At 37.4% G+C, this 26936-nt stretch overlaps 2 protein-coding genes across 3 annotated transcripts in view; one reads left to right on the top strand and one right to left on the bottom strand.

Moving 5' to 3' along the window:
* Positions 1–5324: 5324 nt before the first annotated feature.
* LOC144453668 (acetylserotonin O-methyltransferase-like) lies at positions 5325–6398 on the bottom strand. The gene has a single exon (XM_078144998.1). It carries the CDS (start codon positions 6396–6398, stop codon positions 5325–5327), a length of 1074 nt encoding a protein of 357 aa, XP_078001124.1.
* A 4922-nt stretch (positions 6399–11320) lies between these two features.
* LOC144448331 (polypeptide N-acetylgalactosaminyltransferase 2-like) overlaps positions 11321–26936 on the top strand; it is a 56866-nt gene continuing 41250 nt past the window's right edge. For both annotated transcript variants that reach the window (XM_078138533.1, XM_078138541.1), the window contains exons 1-2: positions 11321–11524; positions 22804–22970. In XM_078138533.1, the coding sequence (XP_077994659.1) occupies positions 11381–11524; positions 22804–22970 (311 nt within the window). In that variant the 5' untranslated portion in view covers positions 11321–11380. The remainder of the gene's footprint in view (positions 11525–22803; positions 22971–26936) is intronic.

Below are 26936 nucleotides of genomic sequence, written 5' to 3'. Positions count from 1 at the left end.
GTTAGTGTTAGTGTTAGTTATCTGTGGTAGATAGTACTAGTTTATGCATGATTGAATGTTTGTCCAGTGTGATAATCTCCCAGCAGATGAGACATAAAGTAAACTGTTAATGTAAGTGATCTCTCGCCAATTATAAGATTGGGAATGTTTTAATTTAGACAAGGTGTTTTTATTTAGTCAATAAAGAAAAGAGAGAATTACATACAGCCTCAGACTTCTAGTGGTCTGAGATATAGCTAAGAGCAAAGTAACCAGGGAAAGAAAAAGAAATAGTTTTAAAACTCAATGAGCGAATTGATCAATATCACACACACAATATAAGTTATATTGCACCACAAAAATTGATCATTCAATCGATCAATCGTTCAACCACATAATAAATCAATCAATCAATCAATCAATCAATCAATCAATCAATCAATAAATCAACCGATCGATCGATTGATCGATCAATCAGTTACATGATCGCTGCCCTCTGTGGTGAGGCCATCAAAACCTGACTGAGTTGCCTGATAAATATTTATAGTTTCTCATTATTACAACACCCGCACTATTTGTACACAATCTCTGGTGGGAAATATAGTAAATGTTAATAACACAAATCAGGCCATGTGCCAAAATTTTCAATGTAAACGAACCCGACAGAACAATTTCACCGACAGTCTATTGTCAGATCATGTCGAAAAAACTGAAAACGGATCCCAAGCACATTAGATAAATTTTACAACACCTGGTGTTCATAAATATCCCCGAATGATATTTGTAAAGCAAACGTTTAAAAAAATGTTTGTTTCCGATAACATAGGTCGGAATTTGTTTATTTATTTATTCTTTTATTTATTTGCAGACTAAGCTTTTTAAATTCAACTTACACGCTTAAAAGTAGACTGTCGACAGTCGCTCGCGCCTTTAAGTTTTCCTACGTCACATCTAAACTCCGATCCGGCGCAACACTACTATTAGAATCGCATACTGATATCGAGGGCCGAAGGCGCTCGGGCAAAACGTATGGGAAAAAGGCGCAAGCGACTGTCGACAGTCTAGCTTAAAAGATATGGAATGATACTATGTCAAGAAAATTTTAGGGGATATAGAAGTAATCGCAATTTTACCTTTTTGAACGTGAAATATGTTGAAATTCATATGGTAATAAAATAATATAGAGCAAAAGTATGATGAAAGCTCATCTGTGCAAGAGTTCAGTCTAAATTAAAGGGTTTAAGTTCCTATCGCACCAAAATTTACAATTAGCTTACCAAAGCTTTCGCTAGGTATCCACCATGGCTTCGTCAGTATTTTCTGTAGTCGCGACGCATGTGTGACTTCAGACAATTGTCCCAAATTGTCGGAAGTAACGTCCCCTATATCACGGTTCATGGAGGAGTTTGAACACAGGGAGCTCAGGCTCAGTTAGTTTTGTTTACAAATATAAGCAAGCAAGTAAACAAACAAACAAAACACAAACAAGTAAAAAACAAACAAATAAACAAGTAAACAAACAAATAAAAAACAAACAAACAAACTTACTAAGCGACACATGAGTAGATACATACATGAGTAAACGACAACAAACCAACGATCAAACACAACCCCCCCCCCCCCCCCCCCCCCCCCCCCACATGGTCACAAATCGGTAGCGATGTCATACCCCCATGAGTAAACGACAACAAACCAACGAACAAACACAACCCCCCCCCCCCCCCCCCCCCCCCCCCCCCCCCCCACATGGTCACAAATCGGTAGCGATGTCATACCACATACATACAACATATGTATGTATGTAGGGGGTATGACATCCCTACCGATTTTATAAGAATATCGCCAATCCCTATAATAACGTCAATGTTCTGTATTAGGACCGTCATAGACAAGAATAAAACCATTTAGGAAAGGAATAACAGTTTACAAGCGACTGTGTTTAAAACCATCCATTGAACGTGATGGGGGGACGTTCCCAACTTCCAAGAATCGGGACAATTGTCTGAAGTCACGCATGCGTCGTGACTTCAGAAAACACTGACGAAGCCATGGTGGATACCTGGCGAAAGCTTTGGTGAGCTTATTAAATGTTGGTGCAATATGAAGTTAAACCCATTAATTTAGAGGTCAAAATGAAATAGAGATACGATATAAAAAAAAGCTTCGTGGAATGTATTTGAAGTTAGTCAGGTTGTATATTTCGCCTGTGAACTAATGAAATACGTTCATTCGTATAAACTATAGCCTTAGCATGGTAAACTTAGACAGGCGTATTCAATTTGTAGTACGCGCACGCCAGATACAGCCTTCAACTTAGCAACAACATACCTACCTGCAATAATTGTAGCGTTTGTTGTGATTTTAGAGGTTTCCTGAACAAAATCACAATAAACGCTACAACTATTGCAGCTACAACATACCATGTATACAGTATCTGATACAACGATAGATTTTGCTCTTTTACCGAAAATTACAGTTTTCGTGACAATACGGATAACTCCTCGCTATTAACACCCCCCCCCCCCCCCCCCCACTTTAAGCATGCAAACACAAATGTTTAGGGTCGGCATCATAAACTATGTTATGGGGAAACACACAATATTTTATTTGGCCTAATGACATGAAATTGATGTCTGTCTGCGATTCAAAGTCCTTGGTACTTTCTCAATAAAATAATACAGAAACAGTCTTACGTTTCACTAATTCAAAGTACTTTATCAAGGCCGGCTTTTATTCTTTATTATTACAATAGTTATCATTTATAGATATGTCCATCCAATTTAATAGTCTAATTTATAGTTAACTTAAAACAGACCAACAACTTGAGATTGTGAGTTTACAATTGCTAATCGATTCAAAGCTATCGTTTGGTGTCAATTTTGAGAACGAGATACGTCACAAAATTAATATCCATTTAATGTTAGTATGGTTAACCAATAGAAGTAGGAGTATTCTTTGCCTTCGGAGATTACTGGAAAGAGGGCAGTGGCCCTTGGGCATGCGATGTCACCAGCAAGAGTAAGTCTAGATGTGATCGTTAGAGGACTGTTGGTTATGAGATGTTTTGTTGAAATAGAGAGCTTCACCGTCATCCCTGGTACTGGAACTTGAAGCATCAGTTGACTTCTTGGTACCAAGGTAGCCTAGACATACCATGAATTCCAGCAAATGTTCGACTGCACGTTTATGTGAACCCAATGTTGTGGACACTTAAAGACTATTGATGCATCTTTATCTGGTAATCAAAAACATCCATGGTCAGTTTGTGGGCACTTATGATTGCCTGCGACGTAAGAAACAAATTAATGTATGTGACATCAGTTGCTGTAGCTGTCGCCAAGTTGGTCCTTAGGTCAGAATAGTTTTGCATGAAGGTTGGCACAATTAGGTCAGAGGTGGCACCTGCTGTCAGACCAAATCTATATGTAACTATGAAACGTCAACATGACCCATCCCATAATATTGCCACCAACGATATGCTGCTATTAACGAATTAATATAATTGCATTTTGCATTATACTAGTAGTACAAATGTACGCAACTCCTACACATCCACTTCCTATTAAATGGATGGGCTTAATCTAACATTTTCTTGGGCAATGGATTTGCTAAGCTCTTGTCACCGTGTGTAATATAGCGCTCTGGACAAACCACGTTCATGTATCTAATCTAGATAGCGCATTATGAAGGAGGCAATCAATCAACATTGGACAACAATATGTTCTGACTAAGCTGTTAGAAATGTATATAAAGGTACATTTTGTACAAGTAAGCTTTAAATATACTAGTAAACTTTTGGAAACTAAGCCAAAGGCGAGTTCCAGCTCCTTTAGTAATTTATGAAAGTCTTAATCAAGTTTAAGAAAGAAAAAACTCTCATTGCAATTAAATTACAAATTAATGTACATTATGGCTCTAGTTATACCGTTACGTAATGCAAGAGTGTGGGAGCGAATGTCTGGCTTTTGTCGTTTGTCTGTACCCTTGACATGAGCGTCGTAATACAATAATATGTCAGGCATAAATTAGCATTTAGGAACGTGAAACAAAAGAATGGTGCAATCAGATGTCCATATTATCAGAAAACGTTATAATATTCTTTCCAAATATATAACACTGATTTGAATGTTACAGCTTTGGACGGACAAGTGCATGGATCACCTTTGTGAACTAGTGTGATTTAATTGATTGTATAGATAGATTTCATTCATAAAACTTGACACAATGTTTTTAAAACAACAGGACACCACTTCCTTTTAAAAGTAGTTTCAAAGCCAAGGTGGTCCTCAGTCAGCTCTGTTATGGTGAATAACAAGTCTTATGTAATCATTGAAAGTACATCATAAAAGTGGGAAGGACATTTTCTAAAGTCATAGCTACTCTACTTGGTCCAACTTTGTATAAAATCTTGGCTATTCAACAAGACAAGTGTACTAAAAGTGAGTCTAATATTCATGGGATCAGGAATAAAGTATTCAATCATGTATATATAATGTGAAAATCTTCAACTGTCAAATTTTGAAAAAAAAACTAGCTGACACAAACTTGATTACAGTGTAACCATTATGACCCAGTTGGGTGTCGACTGAACAGCATTAGTATGTTTATGATAAGAATTCCACTTGTCATTTACTGACTGAAATCTACCTTATACAATCAATTTAGTCTGAGTAGTTACATTCATACACTTGGATGTTCACGGCTGTACTACAAACGAAAACACAAATCTAGTAAAGGAAATCTGTTGGGGGGGGGGGGGGGGGGAGGTACTGCTCCCGGCATGTCTCGCATGACGATTAGTGAATCTAGATAACACTTTCAATCAGATAGAACCGCTCAGGTGAGCGGATGGCGAATGTTTTTTAGTTTTTGTTTTTTATAAATGAAAAATAAGTAAAGCAATAATTTCTCTTGAACTAATAAAATTACAGTCGAACATGTCATGCTTGATTTGTCTGTAAAGACAATAGACTCTTGTTTGATGCCAAAAGACAATGAAATTACTCCATTGTTTGTTTCACACTCGCAGATGCTAATGTTTGCATGGCACATCATTATAATGCATGATTTATTATAAATAATTTCAATTATTGTCAAGATAAAAGAATCGGATGTTCACTGATTATGAGTAGTTGAGTTTTGACAAGTATTGATCACGCGATATTTGGGGCGCCCAGAGTGCAAATCGTAGCTCCTAGCAGTGGTCTGCCAGGTCCTTAACGATCTATGCAATAAATTCTCCAAGTTTCACGTATTTTCTAATTGCTGTTTCAATTCCCCATGACTGTTTCCTGATCACATTGGATAGGAAACTACAATCACACGTTCTTCCTGATGACTCTTTATTACTCCTTCTCTTTGCCAGGTTTCTTTGCAATCATACAATCAGTCATAGACTGGGGGTTCTTCTTGATTTCTACATCAACGAAGCCATGTTTCCTTAGCAAATCAGACATATGTTTCCCAGACAATTGTTGGCCAAAGTATTTTGCTAGCATTAGCATGGAATTCATATGACCTTGGATATTCTCAGGTTCGTCTCCTTTGTCAAGAAAAAGTTCTACAATGAGGATTGCACCACCAGGATTCACAGCTTGGGACACATTTGACAGGATGACGTCTGCTTTGTGTTCTGGCCAGTCATGAATGATATTGGATAAAATATACAGATCTGCCAGTGGCAGGTTGTCCGAGAAGAAGTCGCCACCTTGCAACGCAACATTGCTAGGGGTGTCACTTGGTTTCTTCTCTTCGGCCAATTTGATGATCTGCGGTAGATCGAACATCGTAACTTGCATGTGAGGATATTTCTTAGCAAGAGCATACGCCACATCACCAGTGCCTCCTCCAAGATCACAAGCACTGACGAATGTAGATAAATCGAAAGATTGAATAACGGCTGGGATCTGCCACACTTGACAATATGATTTCATTGCTCCAAGAAATCTGGTTTTATCGCTTTCATCTGTGGATTTATCCCAATGAAACTTACGTTCGATATTGGCTTCATAGTACTCTTTTCCTTCAGAGATTACTGGAAAGAGGGCGGTGGACCTTGAGTATGCGATGTCACCAGCAAGGGTAAGTATAGGTATGATCGTTAGAGGACTGTTGGTTGTGAGATGTTTACGTGTAACTTCGGTATTGAAATATAGATCTTCATCGTCATCACTGGCAGTGGAACTTGAAACATCAGTTGATTTCTTGATACCAAGGTAGCCTAGACATACCATGAATTCCAACAACTGTTTGGTGGCACGTTTATGTGAATTCAAAGCTGTTGACACTTCCGTGATAGACGATGCATCTTTACCTTCCAGGTAATCAAAAACACCCAGTTTGTGGGCACTTATGATTGCCTGCGACGTAAGAAACGAATGTATATGACACCAGACATCAGTTGCTGTAACTGCCGCCATGTTGGTCCAAAAGTCAGTAGTCAGATAGTGGATATTGACACAATTAGTTCAACCAGTTATAATAGTGGCTAATGTCACAATAGGTCAAAGGTGAAACCTATTGCCAGACCAATGACCAAGTACAACAATGAAGTATGAAGACCCTCTTGGAGTGGGGGCTCTACTCCCCTTATTCGAGTATATGTATATGTGTACCCCTTTGGGGGTATACGTACTGTGCGTATTCTAGACCTTTAGTCTAAAACGGTGTCTTTTTTTTCGAGTCTACAACATGGTTTGCATTATTTTCAGTTTTGCTGGGTCCTTTGCCAAATCATAACTGCTATTCGAATTGTCCCAAAATGAAAATGTTGCCGCCAAATAAAAATGTATTTTGTCTAAAATTCCATCGTTTTAAAAACTAGTTGTGGTCTAAAATGGGGTATCGATTTTTGTTCAAAGTGGGGTCTGGGGTTTCCAGCACTGGCCACACAGCTGGCCACTGGTATCGCCCAAAGGATCAAAACATGTCAAACTTTGAGAAATGCTCGATGGCTTGTTGATAAAAGTACATGGTATTCATGACAGGGATTTGTTAGTAGCCATATTTATATATCATGATTACGGTATTGATATATTGCTGTATAAACACCATTGAACCTAGGTCTGTCGAGGGGGAGTACTCCCCCTATTTGACCCCTATTTGGGGCACAGTACGTTGAATAGCATAGCCCACAATTCCCTCTGATTTATATGCTCTAACATTAACTCTTTTTATTTCAGACAAATCTCACTAGTGTACAGAGATTTGGAAAAAAATAGTTTTGACATTTTCAAACCGTGATTATTACTTTAACATGTGATTCTGAATGTCCATTTTCAGGAGTACAGGTATCTGTGACTTTTGATGGAAGAAGAAAGGAATTTTCACAATTTTTTCTAACCGACTTTCTTGAAAGGCATGCTGAATATTTACAATGAAACTAAGGTGGACCTGTTACGACTCCGCTTTATTTTTCTGAATGGGTTAAACGACTGCCCCTGGGGTTTAATTTGGTTCAAATCATATGCAAAAATTTTCGCCCCCCCCTTTAAGACCATCAAAATTATCATGCCCCCTTTGAACCCTCAATCTTTTCATGCCTCTCCCCCAAGTAGGTGGATTTTTTCCATCACAAGTCACTGACCCCCTCCCCCATATGTAAAAACAAAAACAGGCTGACCCCCATCGCTTAATTCTAAAACATGGTGACCCCCCCCCCCCCCCCATATATCATATTCACAGGTATTTTTTGATCGTGACTCGGTGTGGACTGCTTGACCGTCTTGCAAATACTTTATAAGATCCCGAGATAGCACTATCATATAATTATTGACTACACAGGGTAAATATATTCCAAAAGGAGTTTAATAGCATCTTGACAGTGAAAGGTAGGGGGAAAGCTTGAGACTGGGACATGTCCACCTCATGTTGGGGTACGCCATAGGGGTCTCCCCCTAGAAGCCATGGAGGATTTTTACTCTTAAAGTCAATTTGAGAGGCTATTCAGACACTTTCAGATGATAATTTCCAAGCTTTACAAGCAAGCACCATCATGTAAAAAGTAACTACATAGGGTTGAAATATTTTTGAAATATACTTTGATAGCATCACGACAGTAAGAGGTGGGGAGAAGAACTTGAGACCGGGATCTGTCCACCTCATGTGGGGGTACGCCCTAGGGGGTCTCCATCTAGAAGCACTGGAGATTTTATTTTACTCTTAAACCCATGCCAATATTTAGGCTATTCAAACCCTTTCAAGCAATAACCTCCAAGCTTTACAAGACAGCACTGTCAAGTATCAGAAACTAATCTTCATAACTTACATGGGGTGAAATATGTTCTTATAAAAAGTTAAATGGCATCATTATAGTAAAGGTCGGCTCATCTAATGGTAGTATCATTGGTATGTAGGGGAGATTTGGCGTTTTAAGGCAATTTTAGACTCTCTTGGCAAACATTTCATATCTTTAATCAATCAATCAATCAATCAATCAATCAATCAATCAATCAATCAATCAATCAATCAATCAATCAATCAATCAATCAATCAATCAATCAATCAATCAATCAATCAATCAATCAATCAATCAATCAATCAATCAATCAATCAATCAATCAATCAATCAATCAATCAATCAATCAATCAATCAATCAATCAATCAATCAGCCAGCCAGCCAGCCAGCCAGCCAGCAGGCCAGTCAGCCAGCCAGCCAGCCAGCCAGCCACTCACTCACTCACTCACTCACTCACTCACTCACTCACTCACTCACTCACTCACTCACTCACTCACTCACTCACTCACTCACTCACTCACTCACTCACTCACTCACTCACTCACTCACTCACTCAATCAATCAATCAATCAATCAATCAATCAATCAATCAATCAATCAATCAAATTTCTATAGCGCCGATTTCCAGAGCAATGTTCTGTTCGGTAGCGCTGAATGGCTAAAGCACACTGTGTGCTTTGGTGAACAAATAAGTCTTCAGTTTTGTTTTGAAACAATCCAGGCTGGAGGCTTGGCGAATGTCTTTAAAAGACAATATCATCTCAAATTAGCATAGGATGGCAATATTTAAGAAAAGTTTAATACTATTATGACAGTAAAGTTGGTGCATCTCAGTGATTGTTGGTTGAATGCATGAGTGACCTAGGGGGGGGGGGGGGGGTAATATTTCAAAGCTTTGAAAGGCTAACGTAAATGTAAGTTTTAAATGAGATTCCCATGTTACATAAAAATGGGCATGTAACAATGATATAGGGGCATTAATATTGCACGTCGATTAAAGTCACTGGTATGTTAGAGAACTTTAGGTGGCCATACCTAGTGTATTATAAAAACTGGAATCTGATGAGATGTGGTGATTTGTAGTGTCCGAAATCGAAAGTGTATATAATCCCTTCTGACAAGTTTATACTGAACAGTAGATCAATTTACCACCCCGGGCACTGTTCAGGGGTTACACAAAACTGATGACATGTATCTCATGGTGGTGTGAGCATGTATACAATCACTTAGAGCGAATTGTCAATTTTGACACATACACGATGCATGCAGTACCTAGATTGCAAGATTTGCTCGTTGATGGCGCTCGTACACGTCTAAAGACTGTGGCGTGTCCTGTCAATACAATCACCTCCTGCTCCATCCACCTTGCATATACTCCATAATTTTCTATTTTGAAACTACTCTCTGGACATGGGAAAACATCTTGTTCAGGTCGGCGTCTCCGTCTCCCAGACAACCAGTGAGTACATATTTGCGCCATTCTTGAGCTGAATAATTGTGACATAATTTTGACGAAAAGCAGAACAACATGTACATGTACACCTTACTTTCGTCTCGATGTATCAAAAGCGTGTATTACACTGTAATTGCCTCACTGCTGGTAAACGAAATTTCCTGAAAAATGCATGTAGCAGATACAATTAGACATAGATAAACACGTATGCGATTGCGATGATACGTTGACAGTGCATTCAGTAAGTCTACGAGTAACAGACTAAAATATCAGCCCTTGATTCATGCTCGAATCATCCTCCTCCCCGTTATTTACATGTAGTGAATGACACCCTCATACCTCAGTGTAGTGATATCGTTGCAACTTGCAAAGTACAAGCTTGTTGACAGATGAAAATGCTTCAAAACGAAAATGCAAGATTTCCGGTAGAGCGTAGACCTAGGCAAACATTGAGCTTTCAGTAATTGAAGGGGGTGGGGGTGGGGGGCGGTGGGCGGGGGGGGGGGGTGTCAGGCCTGGTCTGTTGAATATAATGTAACCCTCCCCCAATTCCTCTGTTGTGCTAAAAATGATCCTCCCTCAAATTCCTTTCTCTAAAACAGGACCCTCCCCTGTTCAAATATTTGACAAACATGGTTACGAGGCTTGCACTGGATGTATAAACACAGGGTGCCCAGGCTCATTTAGTTTCGTTTACAAATATAAACAAAAGAAAATAAACATACAAGTAAACAAACAAACAAACAAACAAAAACAAACAAGTAAGCAAACAAACAAACAAACAAAATAAACTGACAAATGAGTAGATACATACATGAGTAAACGACAACAAACCAAAGAACAACCAAACACTGCCCCCCCCCCCCCCCCCGAATGGTCACATATGGAAATAACCCATATGTGGGTTATTTCCATATGCGACCATTCGCGGGGGGGGGGGGGGGGGGGGGCAGTGTTTGGTTGTTCGTTGGTTTGTTGTCGTTTACTCATGTATGTATCTACTCATTTGTCAGTTTATTTTGTTTGTTTGTGTGTTGACTTGTTTGTTTATTTGTTTGTTTTTGTTTGTTTGTTTACTTGTATGTTTATTTTATTTTGTTTATATTTGTAAACAGAACTAAATGAGCCTGGGCACCCTGTGGTATAAATTAAAAAAGTGTCGATTTGATTTTTAATAAGTTATGTTGTAATAGTGTATTGCACAATTCTACCTTAATTCTACAAATCTACAGATCACACTACAAGGCTTGGTGTTTACATGCAATAATTTGTTCGTGTAATTCAAAAAGTGTTATTTTAAAGATGTGGCTGTAAGTGCATTATTTATAGAAAAAATGTTCGTAAGCTTTAATATGAAATCAACTTAGGCTACAACTTATCAAAGTTTAGAAATGAAACGAGATCAAGAATAAGAACAATCAACTAAAATCATTAACAAAGTTCATAGCAGTCTGTCCCCTTGTGTTCAGTACGTTTCGTTCCTTCCGGAAGATCGACACACCACACCAATCCCACCACACCTATTGCCGTTTATTGCTTCGCGACCATTCGCGACTTACTACCAGCATATACCGAGGATAAGAAAACGCCCTCTAGAGTTCACGTATCTTGAGGTCACTACTAATATATTAGATGCTGCGGTCTGCTCAGGCTAGCCATTGTCCGACTGAACTCCATACAAGGCTGCGTATGGTTCGTATTGTCTGTTCCGATGCTTCTCTTCCGTCAGTGTGTGTTCTTTTTACGTCGGAGGCGGAAACTTCTCGCTGGTTTCCTAACCTTTTGGCTGATTGGAACGATTTTTTACACGAGCTCAGTCAACGACAGATCGAATTCAATTCTTCAGCTACAGCAGGTGGGTACAACGTTAGAAATGACATGTACTTCCGTACGTACGGCTGTACCGTACTTTACGTTGCGTGCATGTTTTGTGTGTGATATAAAAGTAACAAAGTTCGATTTAAGTTGAGGCAATGTTTTTCAAATGTCTATAGTCCGTATACAATATATAATCCAAATAATGTATTTGTCTGTCCTTTTTGTTTGGTCACTGAAGCCCCAATGATCGGTTGAAACTGTGTTGTTATCGATTGATACGGAGATCGTGGATAGCACTGTACAGTGTACGATGACTCACAGCCTGTGTCGAATTCGCCAAGCACAGAGTTTGACGCCAGTATATTCGTTCTAAAAGCACAACAAACAACGTGACAGCTGAACGCGTGTCCCCGGTTATTTGTGTTTTCAATATTCGGTTTCATCGAATAGTCTTACCTTATTTTAAGAGATGCAACCACTCAATGAATATAGCCGTGCTTGTGGACCCCAGGTCAACAAATCGGTATTATGAACACAACATTCCCTGTTTTACATCTATTTAGTGAAAATCAATTTACTCATTTAATTTTTAGCATAATAGACTTTTTATACAAAGGCACTAGCAATTTGAGGTAATATGTGAATAACAAACGTCGCAGTGTGTTTTCGAAAAAAAGGAGATTTATTTGATAACACTTGCGGTAGATACATGAACGTATCTGCTGACGTGGGGTCCAAGGATTTCGAATGAAAGAGCTTAGCCTTGACACACAAAGTCACAATAGGGGAAGGGGAAAGGAGAGTCCCAGCAGGGGTGTTGTATGAATCACACAGCATGTGTACAAACGTGGCTTTTTCAAGATTTATAAGCCTGAAGGGTCGACGTATGCCAAGATTAATTAATTTAAAGTTCATCTTTTAGTGATATAATAGTATGATATGCTTTCAACTTGTGCTGCAGACCCCCCCCCCCCCTATTTTTAGAGGACATGTACACATCCACTTCTAGTTATACATATTTTTATTCAATATTGGACAGTGCATTTTTTTCTGTTCTAAAGTCATCATATTATGCCACACATCTCTGTCTAGCACTATCTCACCGACAACTGCTATCTGTTACATGTTTTCTTGAACTTTATGCAATGTAGTTGTCTACTTTTGAGGATTTTATACCTTTGCAAGTTTACAGCAGTGTAAAGTAAAGAAATAGTGATACAACTAAGATATTTGAATTTATTTGTGAGATGTTGCAGCCAGCATACATTACTTTTTTGTTCAACAACTCATGAAATTATATGGAATAAATTTGAATACCTAATTTGCATACTTAATTGGCTTATACAGTTCCATTCTTGAACTAACAATGGAACTTGATCAAACATACTACATCATAACATGTACTAGTATTTGGAAATTTACATATGGTTCAAGTGGTGTTTTCTCTAAAAATGTTTAAATATGAAATAAATGTATGTATTAAAATGAAAAAAAGAACCACTTGTCAGTTTAGAAAAAATATTACTCCAGTGAAATCACTTTTTGTGAGAAAGTGAGATGTTCAAATATAATGCATCTCTTGTTGCTTTTAGTGTCTGGTTGTAGTAGTCTATTGTGTTTTGTAAAGGGTGACTATTAAGTACCAGATGTTATCTACCCCAGTGTCTGTGCCAAAATATTGAATTACTTCAGTTAATACATGAATCTATAATATTGCCCCTAATTGTCACACATTGTTTATGCAATGTTTGGTGGGTGGCAGGGTGGGTGGGGGTGGGGAACATTGTCATATCACATACATCATGTATGTCATATCACAAAATTGTACTTGCCTATCTACTTGTACTCACATACATGTCAAGGGGAAAAATGTAGACGTACCTGCATGGAAATTGGCCAAACTGTGCTAGCTCTCAGAATTATTTATGATGTTGCATAGTTACAACCATATTCAGTCAAACATTTGAATTTTGAGTTATCAGTTTTCCACAAATTTTTGTTCCCGTCATTTTCTAAATATAACGGTGCAATAGTAGTCTAGTAATGATTGTAGTCATTGTCTCCTCTCTCTCTCTCTTCTCTCTCTCTCTCTCTCTCTCTCTCTCTCTCTCTCTCTCTCTCTCTCTCTCTTTCTTTCTCTCTCTCTTTCTCTCTCTTTCTCTCTCTCTCTCTCTCTCTTTCTCTCTCTCTCTCTCTCTCTCTCTCTCTCTCTCTCTCTCTCTCTCTCTCTCTCTCTCTCTCTCTCTCCACAGACATCGTAGCACACATATATATATAGTTACTACATTAGTGCATTAGTAACTAATGCAAAGAGGGATCGCATGAATTCACAAAGTCATCTGTAGAGTGTTTGCCAAGAGACTTAGAGTCACACATACAATTCAGTGTATAGACTCAGCTATATGTAAACGTGTACTCTAATCCCACTACAATAAGCCTTCAATTCATTACCATCTCTATAAGGTCTTGTGCTGTCATCCCCTAGGGTCTTACCCAGGCTAGTTCTAAAAGTGAGAGTTACAATGACTGGCATGCTTTTTCTTTGAATTCAACAATATAATCAATATTGATAATGGAATCTTGAGTCTTTTTTTTCCCTCGGGTGTGAGAGAGAGAGGGCGACTAGGAGAGCCACGGAAGACACTGAGTAAGGTAGACAGGATCAATTAGTTTTTAGTTACGTCTGAAAAGACTAAAAAACATCAACAGGTGATAAAGATCGGATCAAGAAATTTCAACCTGAGTAAATCTTTTAAATTTACTTCCTCATTATGGTAAATTGAGGGAAAATGGCCCTATGGTTCATTTGATATTTCATTCTGTAGACAACAATTGGTTTAAAGATTGACAATTCAATTTCAAGTCTTCAGATCTGGTTAATTTGTCAGCTGGGCCGTGAAAATTCCTGTCGACTCATGATGCATGTATAAAAATGGCTAAACACTGTACTGTTAATGATCAAAGATTGTTTTAATGTACATTATTTCTGGTGATCAGCTGATAAATCTACTGGTACAGTGGTAGTTATGTAAGTTTTAGTTTTTAGTCTAGAAACTATAGGGTGGGCTTTTCTGTGTCTGTCTGTCTGTCTGTCTGTCTGTCTGTCTGTCTGTCTGTCTGTCTGTCTGTCTGTCTGTCTGTCTGTCTCAAGATCTGTCTCTCTGCATGTCTCTTGAGATCTGTCCCTGTCTCTCTCTGTCTGTCTGTTTCTGTCTGTCTCTGTCTCTGTCAATCTTGATCTTGGTCTCGACTATGTAAGCGTCACAGTTAATACAAAGTGAAAAAATTGAAGAAAAAAAAGTTAAAACCATGTCAAAATTATGTTGACAACAAAGAAAAATAAAAATTCCACACAATTTACAATATAAGTTCCTAACATGTTCCATCATCGCAAACCACAACCGTTTTATGGTACCGTTCTTAACAAGCTGGTCCCTACTGGATTTGAAGTGTAGTGGAAGAAATATTAGCTCTGTTTGTTGTGAGAATGAACATGTTCATCATGTTTGATATTAGGAAATAAAGACAAGGTATCCAGAGTTTGTATAACCATTTGGTGTAGGGTCTATGGTATAACTCCCCAGTCACAAGTTGTTAATGCTACCTAATGTAATTAATTATATTTGTATATTCAACATTTTAGGAGGCAACTGATGTGACTTTATATGTCATCCCCCTAGCACACTTATCTCTCCATTCCTCATGGTATACCACCCAGAGTTTAAGAAATTAAAGTAGTGTGAAAAACTATTCAAGTACATTCACTCACATTATTTATGCTCTTTTCATGGCCAACAAGTACACGTAGCCTCCAGACATATGTGATGTATTACTGTGGACTTCTCCTTGACGTTTTGTGTACATTGTTTGAACAAATTACAAATAATTGACAAGGTGGTGCTCATATTAATGGTGGAATTTACCTTGACCCATTGCTCTTCCATGTACAAGTGTACACAGCTTGTCTACTTTTACTAATTTCATCTTGAATTTAACATTGGCATTCCTTATAATGGTACTGCATGGATAATGAATCTTAGCCTTTATACCTGAAGACATTAGCTCATAGTAATGTATTAGTTACTCTTCAACGTTTCGTGAATCGCTGTTAACTTTCTGTTGTAGTGCTTGGTAACTTATAATTATAAAGTCTATCAGGTAAAAAGACTATTGTCTGTGTATCTATCTATCTATCTGTTGTGTGTGTGTGTGTGTGTGTGTGTGTGTGTGTGTGTGTGTGTGTGTGTGTGTGTGTGTGTGTCTGTCTGTCTGTCTGTCTGTCTGTCTGTCTGTCTGTCTGTCTGTCTGTCTGTCTGTCTGTCTGTCTGTCTGTCTGTCTGTCTGTCTGTCTGTATGTCTGTCTGTTTGTTTGAGCAAGGCATTTAGGTGATAGCAGTCACTGCAGTCTACAAGATTTGTACATGTAGCTGATATTGATACTTCATCTCATTTACCTCAAAGTCAAACCCAGATCCCCCTCTTTATAATGATGATACTCTTTATGGGTTTCATAGATTGTGAAGATACTACTTGGTATAAGGGCCTGTGTTTGCCTATTCAGGCATTTTAGATTTAGAGCATCCAGGGATGGGGTGGGGGGTGGGGGTGGGATGTTGGAGTGGGGTGGTGGTGGTGGTGATATGGACTAATTGTATTATCACCTTGTCATGTACATGTACCTGGTAAACCATATTTCATGAACTGTAGTAGATTTTATTGCTCTTAACAAAAACGCAAAGTCTTTGATCACCTCCTGTACAGTAGTACAATTGGTACAAATACAAGTGACAGACATCAGACATTATGTAAGATTGATTGTCAGTTGTGAAGGAGATGATGACCCTGGATAAGACAATTATGGAGACATATCAGTGATCACATAAGCACTGATTAAAGATAGTGTTAGGGGGGTAACAAAGAAGAGTTACTTCACAATTTCTATGGTATTTAAGAATTTGAACCATTCCCATGGTATTAACATTAGAATACTTTATTTGTTTAAAAGTACCTCACCATTGTAAAGTATCTGGCCATGCATATCAAATTAGGTTTGAAAAGACAGATATTTTAGATCAAAATGTGAATATGTCCAATAGTTATATTAGTGCTATATGTATGGTATTAGAGGGGCGTAGAGAGAATGGTTTGTGTGTGTGGGTAGGGGATGGGGGGGGGGGTAGCATGAACATTATTTACTACATTTTGTATAGACATGGGGGGGGGGTGACAGGCGTGGGAAATTCATTTTCAAATGATGTGCTCATATTAAAAAACACATAATCAACAAGAATGTAAACAAAACAAAACAAAGGGGTTTTCAGTACCAAGTATATTCAGATTGGCCCCAAAATATCATCACAGAAAAGATAATAGATAAGTATGCAAATGATATCACTTTGTTTTAATGTAGAAATTCATTTGGGGTTGAAATTGTTAGTGTGTCTTTCCCAGTTTGTGCCAAATCCCATAAAAATATGTGTTACATGTAATGTAGGCTTTTTTTTTGTCAATGCATTTGTTGAAAGCATGGAAGTATAGTGACTGTCAGTGATACTGCCATGGTGAAAGTAAAACTGTTCAGATATACATGTACAAGCTGCAGCAGAAAGTTGAAAATTATTGTCAGAGAAGATTAGACTCTTTGAAAAGAAAGTTGGGCTACATTAGTTTACTAATGATTTAACCTTATTGTTATTCCATTCAGGGGTTGCCAACTTTGTTTTGTGAATGAATGGTTAGAGAAGCAAAACAGTCAACGCAATTGTTCTTTGCTCTGTAGTTCCCATGACTTGTCCAACCTGGAATGAATTCCCCATAGGTTCCTTCATGCTGATAGGAGACTATGAAACAGTGAAACTTTGCAGGTTTTGGGCCCACACAGACCAGATGAAGAGTCCGAACTCTACACTCAAAACAACAGCTTACTGATAACAAAAGACAAAAGGGAAATTAGGAAATGAATTGTTGTCAATATTATCTACCTATTGGCACATTCTTAATTAAATTCAGAAAGTTGAAACAAAAGATAGTTTTATTTAGAGTACCCACATTTGGATGTCTTTTGAAAAGCCTTGTTGTGACATGTTGAGAAAAACAATGAATGTAAAGGGTGTTTACCCCTTCAATAAACACATTCATAGCCTGATTACAACAGAATACCTGTCATAAACACTAGAAGAGAGTTCACCTACTTTGCATGCCATTACTAATGTTTTATGGTGCCATTATCTGGTTTGAGTGTGCCAGCATTGTCTGCAATATCACCATTCACTATGTTCAGTGTGGTGAATGTTTCTGAAGTTGATCTAACCACAGGTTCCTGTTGATGAGTGTGCCACCTTTGTCTTTAAAACCTCATGCATACCACAGCTCTTGTAAGGCAGATAACTCCTACCACATGTTTTCTTCGCCAATGTGTTTCAGGTCTGTGGTTAAAAGTTGTAAAACCATATTGCATCTCAGAGAAAGATTCTGGTCAACTTTTGGCCGCTATGTAGACGACCTGTAGTTCAAATCTTTCCTTCAAAGGTTTTTCTCCATGACAGGATATCCAATTTGGCAGATTGTACTGCATATTTATAATTTAGCAAAATAAAAACAAAACAAAATGAATTGCATGCAACCCAAGATTTGAACTTTGATAACAAACTTAGGGAACCTGGTAAACTTAATGCAGTGGTAATGCAACTTGATTTTTTGGGAGTCCCTTTTGGTTTTTGGATTCAATAGATTTTCCCTCCCAGTTGCAGCAAACGTTACTGTATTGGTGTTGTTACTGTTACTTAGCAGGTGTAATTAATTATAACTGTAAATAGTTCCCATTTGTCTTTCAGTTCTGAAACTGTGACAAAGTTGTTTGTCTTCCCTCCCTTCCAAATGAGACAGTGTGTGTGGACAAAAGGTATTTCAAAAATAGCCCTTGGGCAGATAGCGAAGGACAGGAATTTAAAAGATTACCCCATTAGTTAACCACAATTGTATTTTCTTAGACAAAATGTGGTATTAAAATTTGTGTTCCTAGGAGTCTTTCCTTGATAATGAAATTCTGAAACCCAGTAACTTGTGCTCTACTTCATGTGGGTGGAAGCACCTTGTTAGTTACGACTGCAAGGAAAACTTGAATCACAAGTGCACTATACTGAAGTGTAGAATTTCACTAATGTGCCTGGAAGCACTAAGCTTAGGTTGGTCAGGTGGAAAATAACCCTTATTAGTCATTGATAGCGTAACATTTGTTGAAGTAGCCACAAGGACTTCATTTGCACACATTGTAGTTTTTGGATCACCCAAGTATTAGGTTAATTAATTTGAAATTTTTGATTTTGACCAGAAATTGGCATTTCCCATAGTTTGGAATGTTACTAATACATGTCAGTGTAACTGTGAATTTTAAATACTACTTAAAACTCGTCTCATATCATATCTGAGACTGTATTTAATTTTGCCTTCAAATATCCATATAACATTGACAGGTGCATTTTTTCTATGACTCTGGTATCAATGGCACTATTTTGGGTGCACCCAAAAAGTATATCATTACAGTCAATTTATTCGGTTTGACTAACTGCTATGTCACCAGTCCCATAGAAATCTTAATTGCCTGGGTCAGTTCGCTTTTGTTTTTAAAAAAAATTCTACAATTTCCCATTTATTTTTGTTTCAGTTAAGGTTAGACTAGTATAAGTAACTGCAGAATAGATGGTAGCTATTAAATACAACAAGAATGTTGTAATGTAAAGTTTAATAAATGTGTGTGTACTGGTAACTAAGAGTTACGGTTATGGACAGAAAGGCTGCCTTATTTAAACACCTGAATTTACCACAAAATGTGTGTACATAACTAACCATCATTTTTTACAACAGAAATAATCCATGTGGATTGCCCTGTCAATTAGCTAGGTCACCTTTCATATTAGCCATCAATTTAAGGGTCAATTGGGCGGAGCACCTCTAGCATTAACTATTGACATGATACACAGTCAGTACTGTAAACTAAAGTAACAATAACTAATCATAATGACTATGTATTTACTTTGGTCAAATAATACAACTCAAGTTGTTTGTTTTGTCTTGTTTTGTTAACATGAACAGTGATTTGGATGGAAAGACATACCTAGACATGCACATGGTACATTGTTATGTGTACCCTATGTAACATTTATTGTATGTGTTATTTGTCCACTGTCTGGTACATTATGGGTAAATATAGGAATTGTTATGTATACTGAATATTAGCTTATTGATTATAAAGAAATGAATGCTATGTAGGTTGACATTCTATATGCTGGGAAGTCTATATACAGGTTTTGCTTCACATATATGCCTGTCTAAGTATTGGATGGTCCTGTGAACCAGGTACTCATAAGCTTTAGAATTGTTGGTTATTCATCTGCAGACACAGCCCATGCAGTGATTTATATCCTGTATAGAAGTAAAAGCATGGAAGGATTATATGGTACATGTACTTCCATGCATGGTAAAAGGGAGATGAAAATCTATAAACCAATTTCAGAACACTTTAGGATTTTGTAGGGAACCCTAACCTCTGGAAAGGCTTGAAAATGTTGTCCATCAGAACTGTCCACAAGCCAGTATGTCAAGTCAGATAGCCAAATCTCTGGGCTTAGCCCATCAAGCCAGTACGTTGAATCAGATAGCCAAATCTCTGGACTACACTATCAAGCCAGTATGTCAAGTCAGATAGCAAATCTCTGGGCTTAGCCCATCAAGCCAGTATGTTGTAGCCCATCAAGCCAGTATGTTGAATGAGATAGCCAAATCTCTGGACTATACTATCAAGTCATGTCAGATAGCCAAATCTCTGGGCTTAGCCCATCAAGCTAGTATGTTGAATCAGATAGCCAAATCTCTGGGCTTTGCCCATCAAGCCAGTCACAATGTTGAGTCAGATAGCTAAATCTCTGGACTCTACTATCAAGCCAGTATGTCGTGTCAGATAGCTAAATCTCTGGGCTTAGCTCATCAAGCCAGTATGTCAAGTCAGATAGCCCATCAAGCCAGTATGTTGAATCAGATAGCCAAATCTCTGGACTATACTATCAAGCCAGTGTGTTGAGTCTTTTATCCAAGTTTCTGGGCCATCACTCGGTGTGTAAGCATGTAGATGTTAGGATCTTTTTTTTTACCTCATATATAATTAGCATAATGCTGTGTGTATACAGATAAACTTTTATGAACACATTTTCTCACAGTTACAAAGACCATGGAAGTTTCACTGACTGGGTGATGATTTAAGACCTAATTACATGAGACTGAATGATAGATTGATTGGAACTATCCATCCATGCAAAATATGTAGATGGTGAGAATTAAGCTGTGCTGTGTTACTAGTTGAAACTATTCAGCCATGCAAAAATAGATGTATGTAGATGGTGAGAGTTCAACGTTGCTGTGTTGCTATATTATTGGGTGTGTGATAGAGTGATGTTTTTGGACCCTGGGACCCTGGGACTCTGTCCTTGTCTGCTGATCTACATGTATACTATTAACCATTATCTACATTCTATATCTGTCTCACCTAAACAGTCAAGGTAACAGAGGTCAAATGTCATAGCTATGGATCAAGTAACAAATTAAGGTTTTCAGCCTAAAAGAGTAATAGAAATGGGGATTCATTGTTACAGAGTATTATGTGTAGTTGACGTTTATGTCACATCCATTGTAATGCTTGAAGAGAGTGCGTTTATTGTCCAACATCGAGAATGAATGACTGCAGTGTGCTCATCGATCAGCAGTGAACTTTGATAACATAGGAAAATATTCATATTTGGTACCAGTAATCACACAAGTCAGGATCTAAGTGTGGGCCATCTAAAAGATCTTATATTCAGTGTTTATAATTGGTGTACCCAATATCTTGCTATAATGTCAAAGCATTGTGTGTATGGTAGGAGTAAGGTATCACTTTTATTAGCGTCTAATGCATTTAACATGCCATTAAACCCAATCAATATCAGTGGTGTTATGCCATTAGTGCATTTAGCTTTTAGAACACATCCCTGTAATGGGAAATGTGGTAAATCTTGCCTACATTGAGCCATAGGTTGATGGGAGTCTCTTGGTGTAATACCTGTGGAACCCTTTAAATGCTTACTACTGTCTTGAACTAAAACCATTCTGTCAACTGTTATTCTATGATCAAGGTGTACACCGGCTCTTTCAATTGTTGTGTTTATACACCGGTTCATTTTAAAGTAGGTACTTACTATCGCACTGGACCATTCAACTTTACTGTGTGCTGGTGACCGTGTTGTATCTAGAGCTTGTCTTTCTAGCTGCTTGTCAGACATATATACAGTGTGTGTGTGTGTGTGTGTGTGTGTGTGTGTGTGTGTGTGTGTGTGTGTGTGTGTGTGTGTGTGTGTGTGTAGATATATTATATATATTATATAAAATGTATATATATACACACACACACACATTAATGTAATAGTCTACTTTCGTTATTTGTTTTGATCATGAATATTTAAAACAAAGTTATCTTTTTGAAGTTAGAAACAACCAGGAAAATGTCTGCAGTGAATTCCAAGTAGAGTTCTTTTCACATTACTCAACTAACTACCACCAAAATAATATACATTCATAAAATTATTATTATTTATTTATGTTAAAAATCAGATTCACAAATGATATGTATTATGAACTCTCATAAAACTTTGTTATTCTGGCGAGAAAATGTTAGTAGAATCATGAAAATAACATTACATAACAAAGAGACTGAATCAATTATCATGTAAATGTGTCTGTTTTCATACTTGATATGACATCCAGTTTCTGTTACTGTTTGGGACTACCCGGGTCCCCAGACTTGATCACTTTCTGTGGTCGTATGACAGAAAGTTGTTCATTGTTTGTGCTCCTGTAACCTCTTCCTAAAATCGCGATTGTTTAAAGGAGTGCAAATGAAGATGAATTATTCAGTCTGTGTGATTCACTGTTAGTGTAGTTGTGTGTGTAGCGATTGGCATGGCATAGTCAGCACACCAAACAAAACGTGTGCAGGGTGCCAAATTAGAAACACATAAAGACGTAATATCTATCTCATTAAACGTTGATGCAATAACAAAGACTTTCTTCATATCTTTAAGCAGTTAACCAGTATCTCACGGTTCTTTAATACATCTGCTGTACATGTACGTGTGCGTAAGAATGAAAACTTGCCAAAAAGTTATCCTGCCGACAATCAACTGCATACCGCCATGCACGAGATTACAGGCCGAGTGAAATAGACAAAACAGTCTGTATTTAGATAAGTAATCCCCTAATCTTTCTCTTCTTCTTCTTCTTCTTTGTTAGTACCCTGAGGTCAAATTGTCAATGCTTGAAGATTTTGACAGTAAGGGGTATATTGATAAAACAAGGGAAGAAGGTATCAAAGAACCGTACAAACGTAATCAGTTTAATCAAAAGAAGAGTGATGAGCTGGAAGCAGATAGAGATATTCCAGATACTAGATCATCGCAGTAAGTATTTTGAATGACTTGCCTCAAGTGTGACTTAATTTGTTCCAGGTGGATGAATGTGTATTTAGAGAGATATTCCAGATACTTTACTATCACTGTTATCAGTATAAGTATATTGGCTAGATGCTGTCCATGGTATCTAATAAGTATAGAGAGATTTTCAGATTTGATGCCACTGATAACACTAGACTAGTAATAGCAGTATATCCAATAGTTGCTGCAAGTTTGACATATTTCCAAATCATCCATACATAATCAGTATTAACATATTTATATAGAGATATTCTAGATACTTGATCATCACTGTGGGTACATTAATGATATAATGGTTGCCTTGGTGTGAGTCAAGGTATTAGAAATCGACTGAAGAAGTATAATTCCCAACACCAGGTCATTACATTCATATCAAATGCTTGTTTCAAGTGTAATGTGCTGTAATTGAAAATATTTGATCATCATGCTGGGCAGATATGCCATAGAGTTCAATAATGATTTGAGGCAGTGTGTTTTGTTTAAGGTTTGGGAACACATTACCAGAAAGGGGGAAATATAATGTATTGCACACTAAACCATATTTTTGATTGAAAACCCCAAACAAAGGTTGGGTAATTCAGGTAGATTTTACCTGCATTTACTACCCCTAATGTGTACAGTTGAGGCTCAATAATGTAACATATACAATTGTTTTTGAAGGTGCATGCAGTGCATTGTAGTTGTGTTAGACAAAAGTCACACACTGAGGGGGAGTGAACTGGGAGTGAACTGGGAGAGGCATGGCTTAATTCAGACACAAATGTGTAATTAATTGGTACATTCTTCAACCCCCAATTATCACTATGATGTGCATTTTTTACTCAAAATAATTACAGCCATCAAAATTGGTGGCAATTAATTGGATGCCAGGCTATTAAAAAAAACCAGGCTGTTCATTCCCACAGGTACAGGAATGAGAATGACCTTACTTGTGATGCAAAGATCATAATTTTCAGTTGAAACAATGTCACCTGCCGTCATTCCCTAGGAGTAAAGTTGAAAGTGAGGATTTATAAAATAATTGGTAGTTTGAAATGACAGAAGTGATTATTCCCAAAATGAGTTCTTGTAGCATAACAGCATGACATAATGTTTGAGAAATTTCAGATGAACTTTACAATTTCATGTACTATAATTCCATTTCACATAAACTTATCCATATTCTTACATTTGAGTATTTCATTCTGACAACTGAGGGAGAGATACAAAATGTGCCCCTCTAGGGGGCCTTTAATATCCCCCAGCATTTCAGTTAAAAGGTCTCACTTGCTTGTAAGGCCATACACGAGTGTTCCCAGCTCAGAGCAATTCTTTTAATGAAATATGATTTGTATCCTGTGATTCTTTTGGTTTAGATTAGTTTCCAAAGGAAACTCAATTTCTATACAACACCAGTTCCTGTATCATATCCCATTGTTTGACGCAACATAAATATGTACCAGGTTTATACCTGTAGGTCTTTACCTTGTACTTTTGTAGTAACATAAACAGTAACTTCTCTTCACATTGTTGCTTGGAGTCTTGTAGACGGCTGATAGGCAAATTTTCAATTTTACAAAAATTTGTGAGATTCTTTCATGTGGTTTAATTCCGCTCATCAAGTCTTAATTGATAATTGAATAATTTCAATTGTACTTTCCATGGCCTAGCACCCCCATAAAAAAAATTGATAAAAAATAACCAATTTAAAAAAAAGATAGTTTTTGAATGCTTTATATATAGATATATGTATTCGTAAAATAGAACATCACCAATATATGTGCATGTCTCGCAAAAACCAAAGGCCAAAAACTTTCTATCTCGCTGAAAGCTCATTTGTATGTGATACAGTACATTACATGTTTTGTGATTGTCATATTTTACACATAATTGGCCATTAAAAGCAACAAAGTGAAGTATATCCTTCACGTTTTTCCCTTGGCAACACTTGACTCTTGCCCAGTCAATGTGTCTGCAAGGCCTTTCAAGAGATTTGTTTAGATATGAATGACTTAAGGGGAAAGCTGCCCTTTCTAACTTGATGTCTTTATTACCATGAGAAAGTTCAGATTGCATATTGTGGCTTGCATATATTATATTAGTGTTTGTTTGCTACTGTTCACTTCAAGTTTGATACTCACACTTTTCTGCTAAAAATCATGGATTATCGTTGTTCTTGTGCCCAAATTTTTCTCACATTTCAACATGTAACTTTAGATTAGATGTATATTAAAATGGTCCTTATGTGTAGGAATTTCTTCGAAAAATTTTATGAAATTTTTTTTTTTTTTGTAAATTTTTTATGCTGTTCTAGTGACTGAAATTGTTCAAATCTTATCAAATTACTGCTGACTTTGCAAATTTTGGTTACTCACCTCACTCCTTCCAATCTAAGATTATATCTGCTTCTTAAAATTATACTATTCTTTTGCAATGATGCTGAATTATTTTCCAAGAACCAACATACGCTCCTATGTGTACTTGCCCAAGGACAGTCTACAACACATGTCCAGTGATCTTTATAATCTTACCCTAGTGTACATTGTATGTCTGCTTATTTTGATAATCCCTCACAATGTACACAGTACTATGATACAAACTAGCTTGTCTGTCATCAAGGACCCATTACCAAAATCAAGTTCTGAATAGTAAACTGCCCCCGGAATTGAGTTCCCACAGTGGAATTACATATGGTACAAGTTCTCACCAAAGTGTCTCAATAATGGTCTTCTGTTAATGTGGGAGTCTGGACCATTTTACCCTGTAATAATGATGTTCTGTATTTAATAGTCTCTTGGTCGTTCCCACATTTTCTTACGCTATCTATGTACAGCCTACTTAGAGGTAAAATTTGGCAAAGACGACCCAAACATTTCTTGAACTTTATACTCAATGTACTTTGTTCCATACAGTGTATATATCTATTTCACAATTTGATGGTCAATGTTTACAACTACAGGCTTCTTTTTGGTATGCATGTTTATCCGTGTGGGACTGACATATCTGTTATTATTAGACATTCTTAGCCTCAAAACAAAGCCAAGGTATGCCTCGCTAAGAATCAGGAGTTTACTAAAGTCTTATAACCCCATAGAGATGTCTAAGTTTCAAAAGAAAGATTAACAAATGAAAGAGTCTAGTAGCACACAGCAAGCATCAAAGATACTCAGCATGTTACATTAGTATATAAAGTCAACATGCTGTTTTTAGTACCTCACTAATCATTGCATAGGAAATTCGAATGTGCCAAGCAAGGGTAGCAGAAGACAAGCCAGCTAGCCAAGTCTTTGGGTGATCAGTTTGTGCTTTTAATTACGCTGAAACATGTTAACTGTTTTACTGTTTGTTTGTTTTTGTGTGTATGGGGTGGGGGTAGGGGTGGGGTGTGTGGGTGTGATAATACTGTTTGTTGTAAATGATGTTGACAGGCGACTCATTCCATTCACCTGTGACATGCTTTATGGCACAAAAGGTTAATAATAGATTGAATACCGAAAGATACCAAAGGGTATAAGTGGAGGTGGGGGCTGGAATTACAAAAATGATTACATGTACAGGAAACAGGGGAGACAAGCAGGTGTATGAAGGTAGATTAAGGTAGATTGAGAAGGAAACAAGTGGGAGGGTTTGTCTTACTAATGTTCTAGTGGGAAGACGTTGTGTACAGTTCACAATTTCTTGTCAACACGATGTAATACGTACACATATGAAAACACTTTTATTTTCAGTAGCTGGTACATGTGTAATGGTACTATTCTTGTCACCATGTTTCGTTGACTTGAGTTAATTGTTGTGGACCCCACAGTAAAAGTACATGTATGGTAGTTTAAAAACAAGACTGAACAAATACAAAAAATGTAACCTTGCAGGTTGATTACCTACTGGTATGAGAGATAAGTAACAGATAACAATACACAGAGGCAATTATCATTCTGGTGAACATTCCACATTAAA

The sequence above is a fragment of the Glandiceps talaboti genome, chromosome 2 (genome assembly GCF_964340395.1).
Source record: "Glandiceps talaboti chromosome 2, keGlaTala1.1, whole genome shotgun sequence".
Lineage (NCBI taxonomy): Eukaryota > Metazoa > Hemichordata > Enteropneusta > Spengelidae > Glandiceps > Glandiceps talaboti.
Note: the sequence above shows the minus strand (reverse complement) of the source record. Positions and strands in the feature narration are given on the sequence as shown.

Bases quoted from the DNA above. Each gene is read 5' to 3' on its own strand.
- LOC144453668 (XM_078144998.1), bottom strand. From the start codon at position 6,398: ATGGCGGCAGTTACAGCAACTGATGTCTGGTGTCATATACATTCGTTT.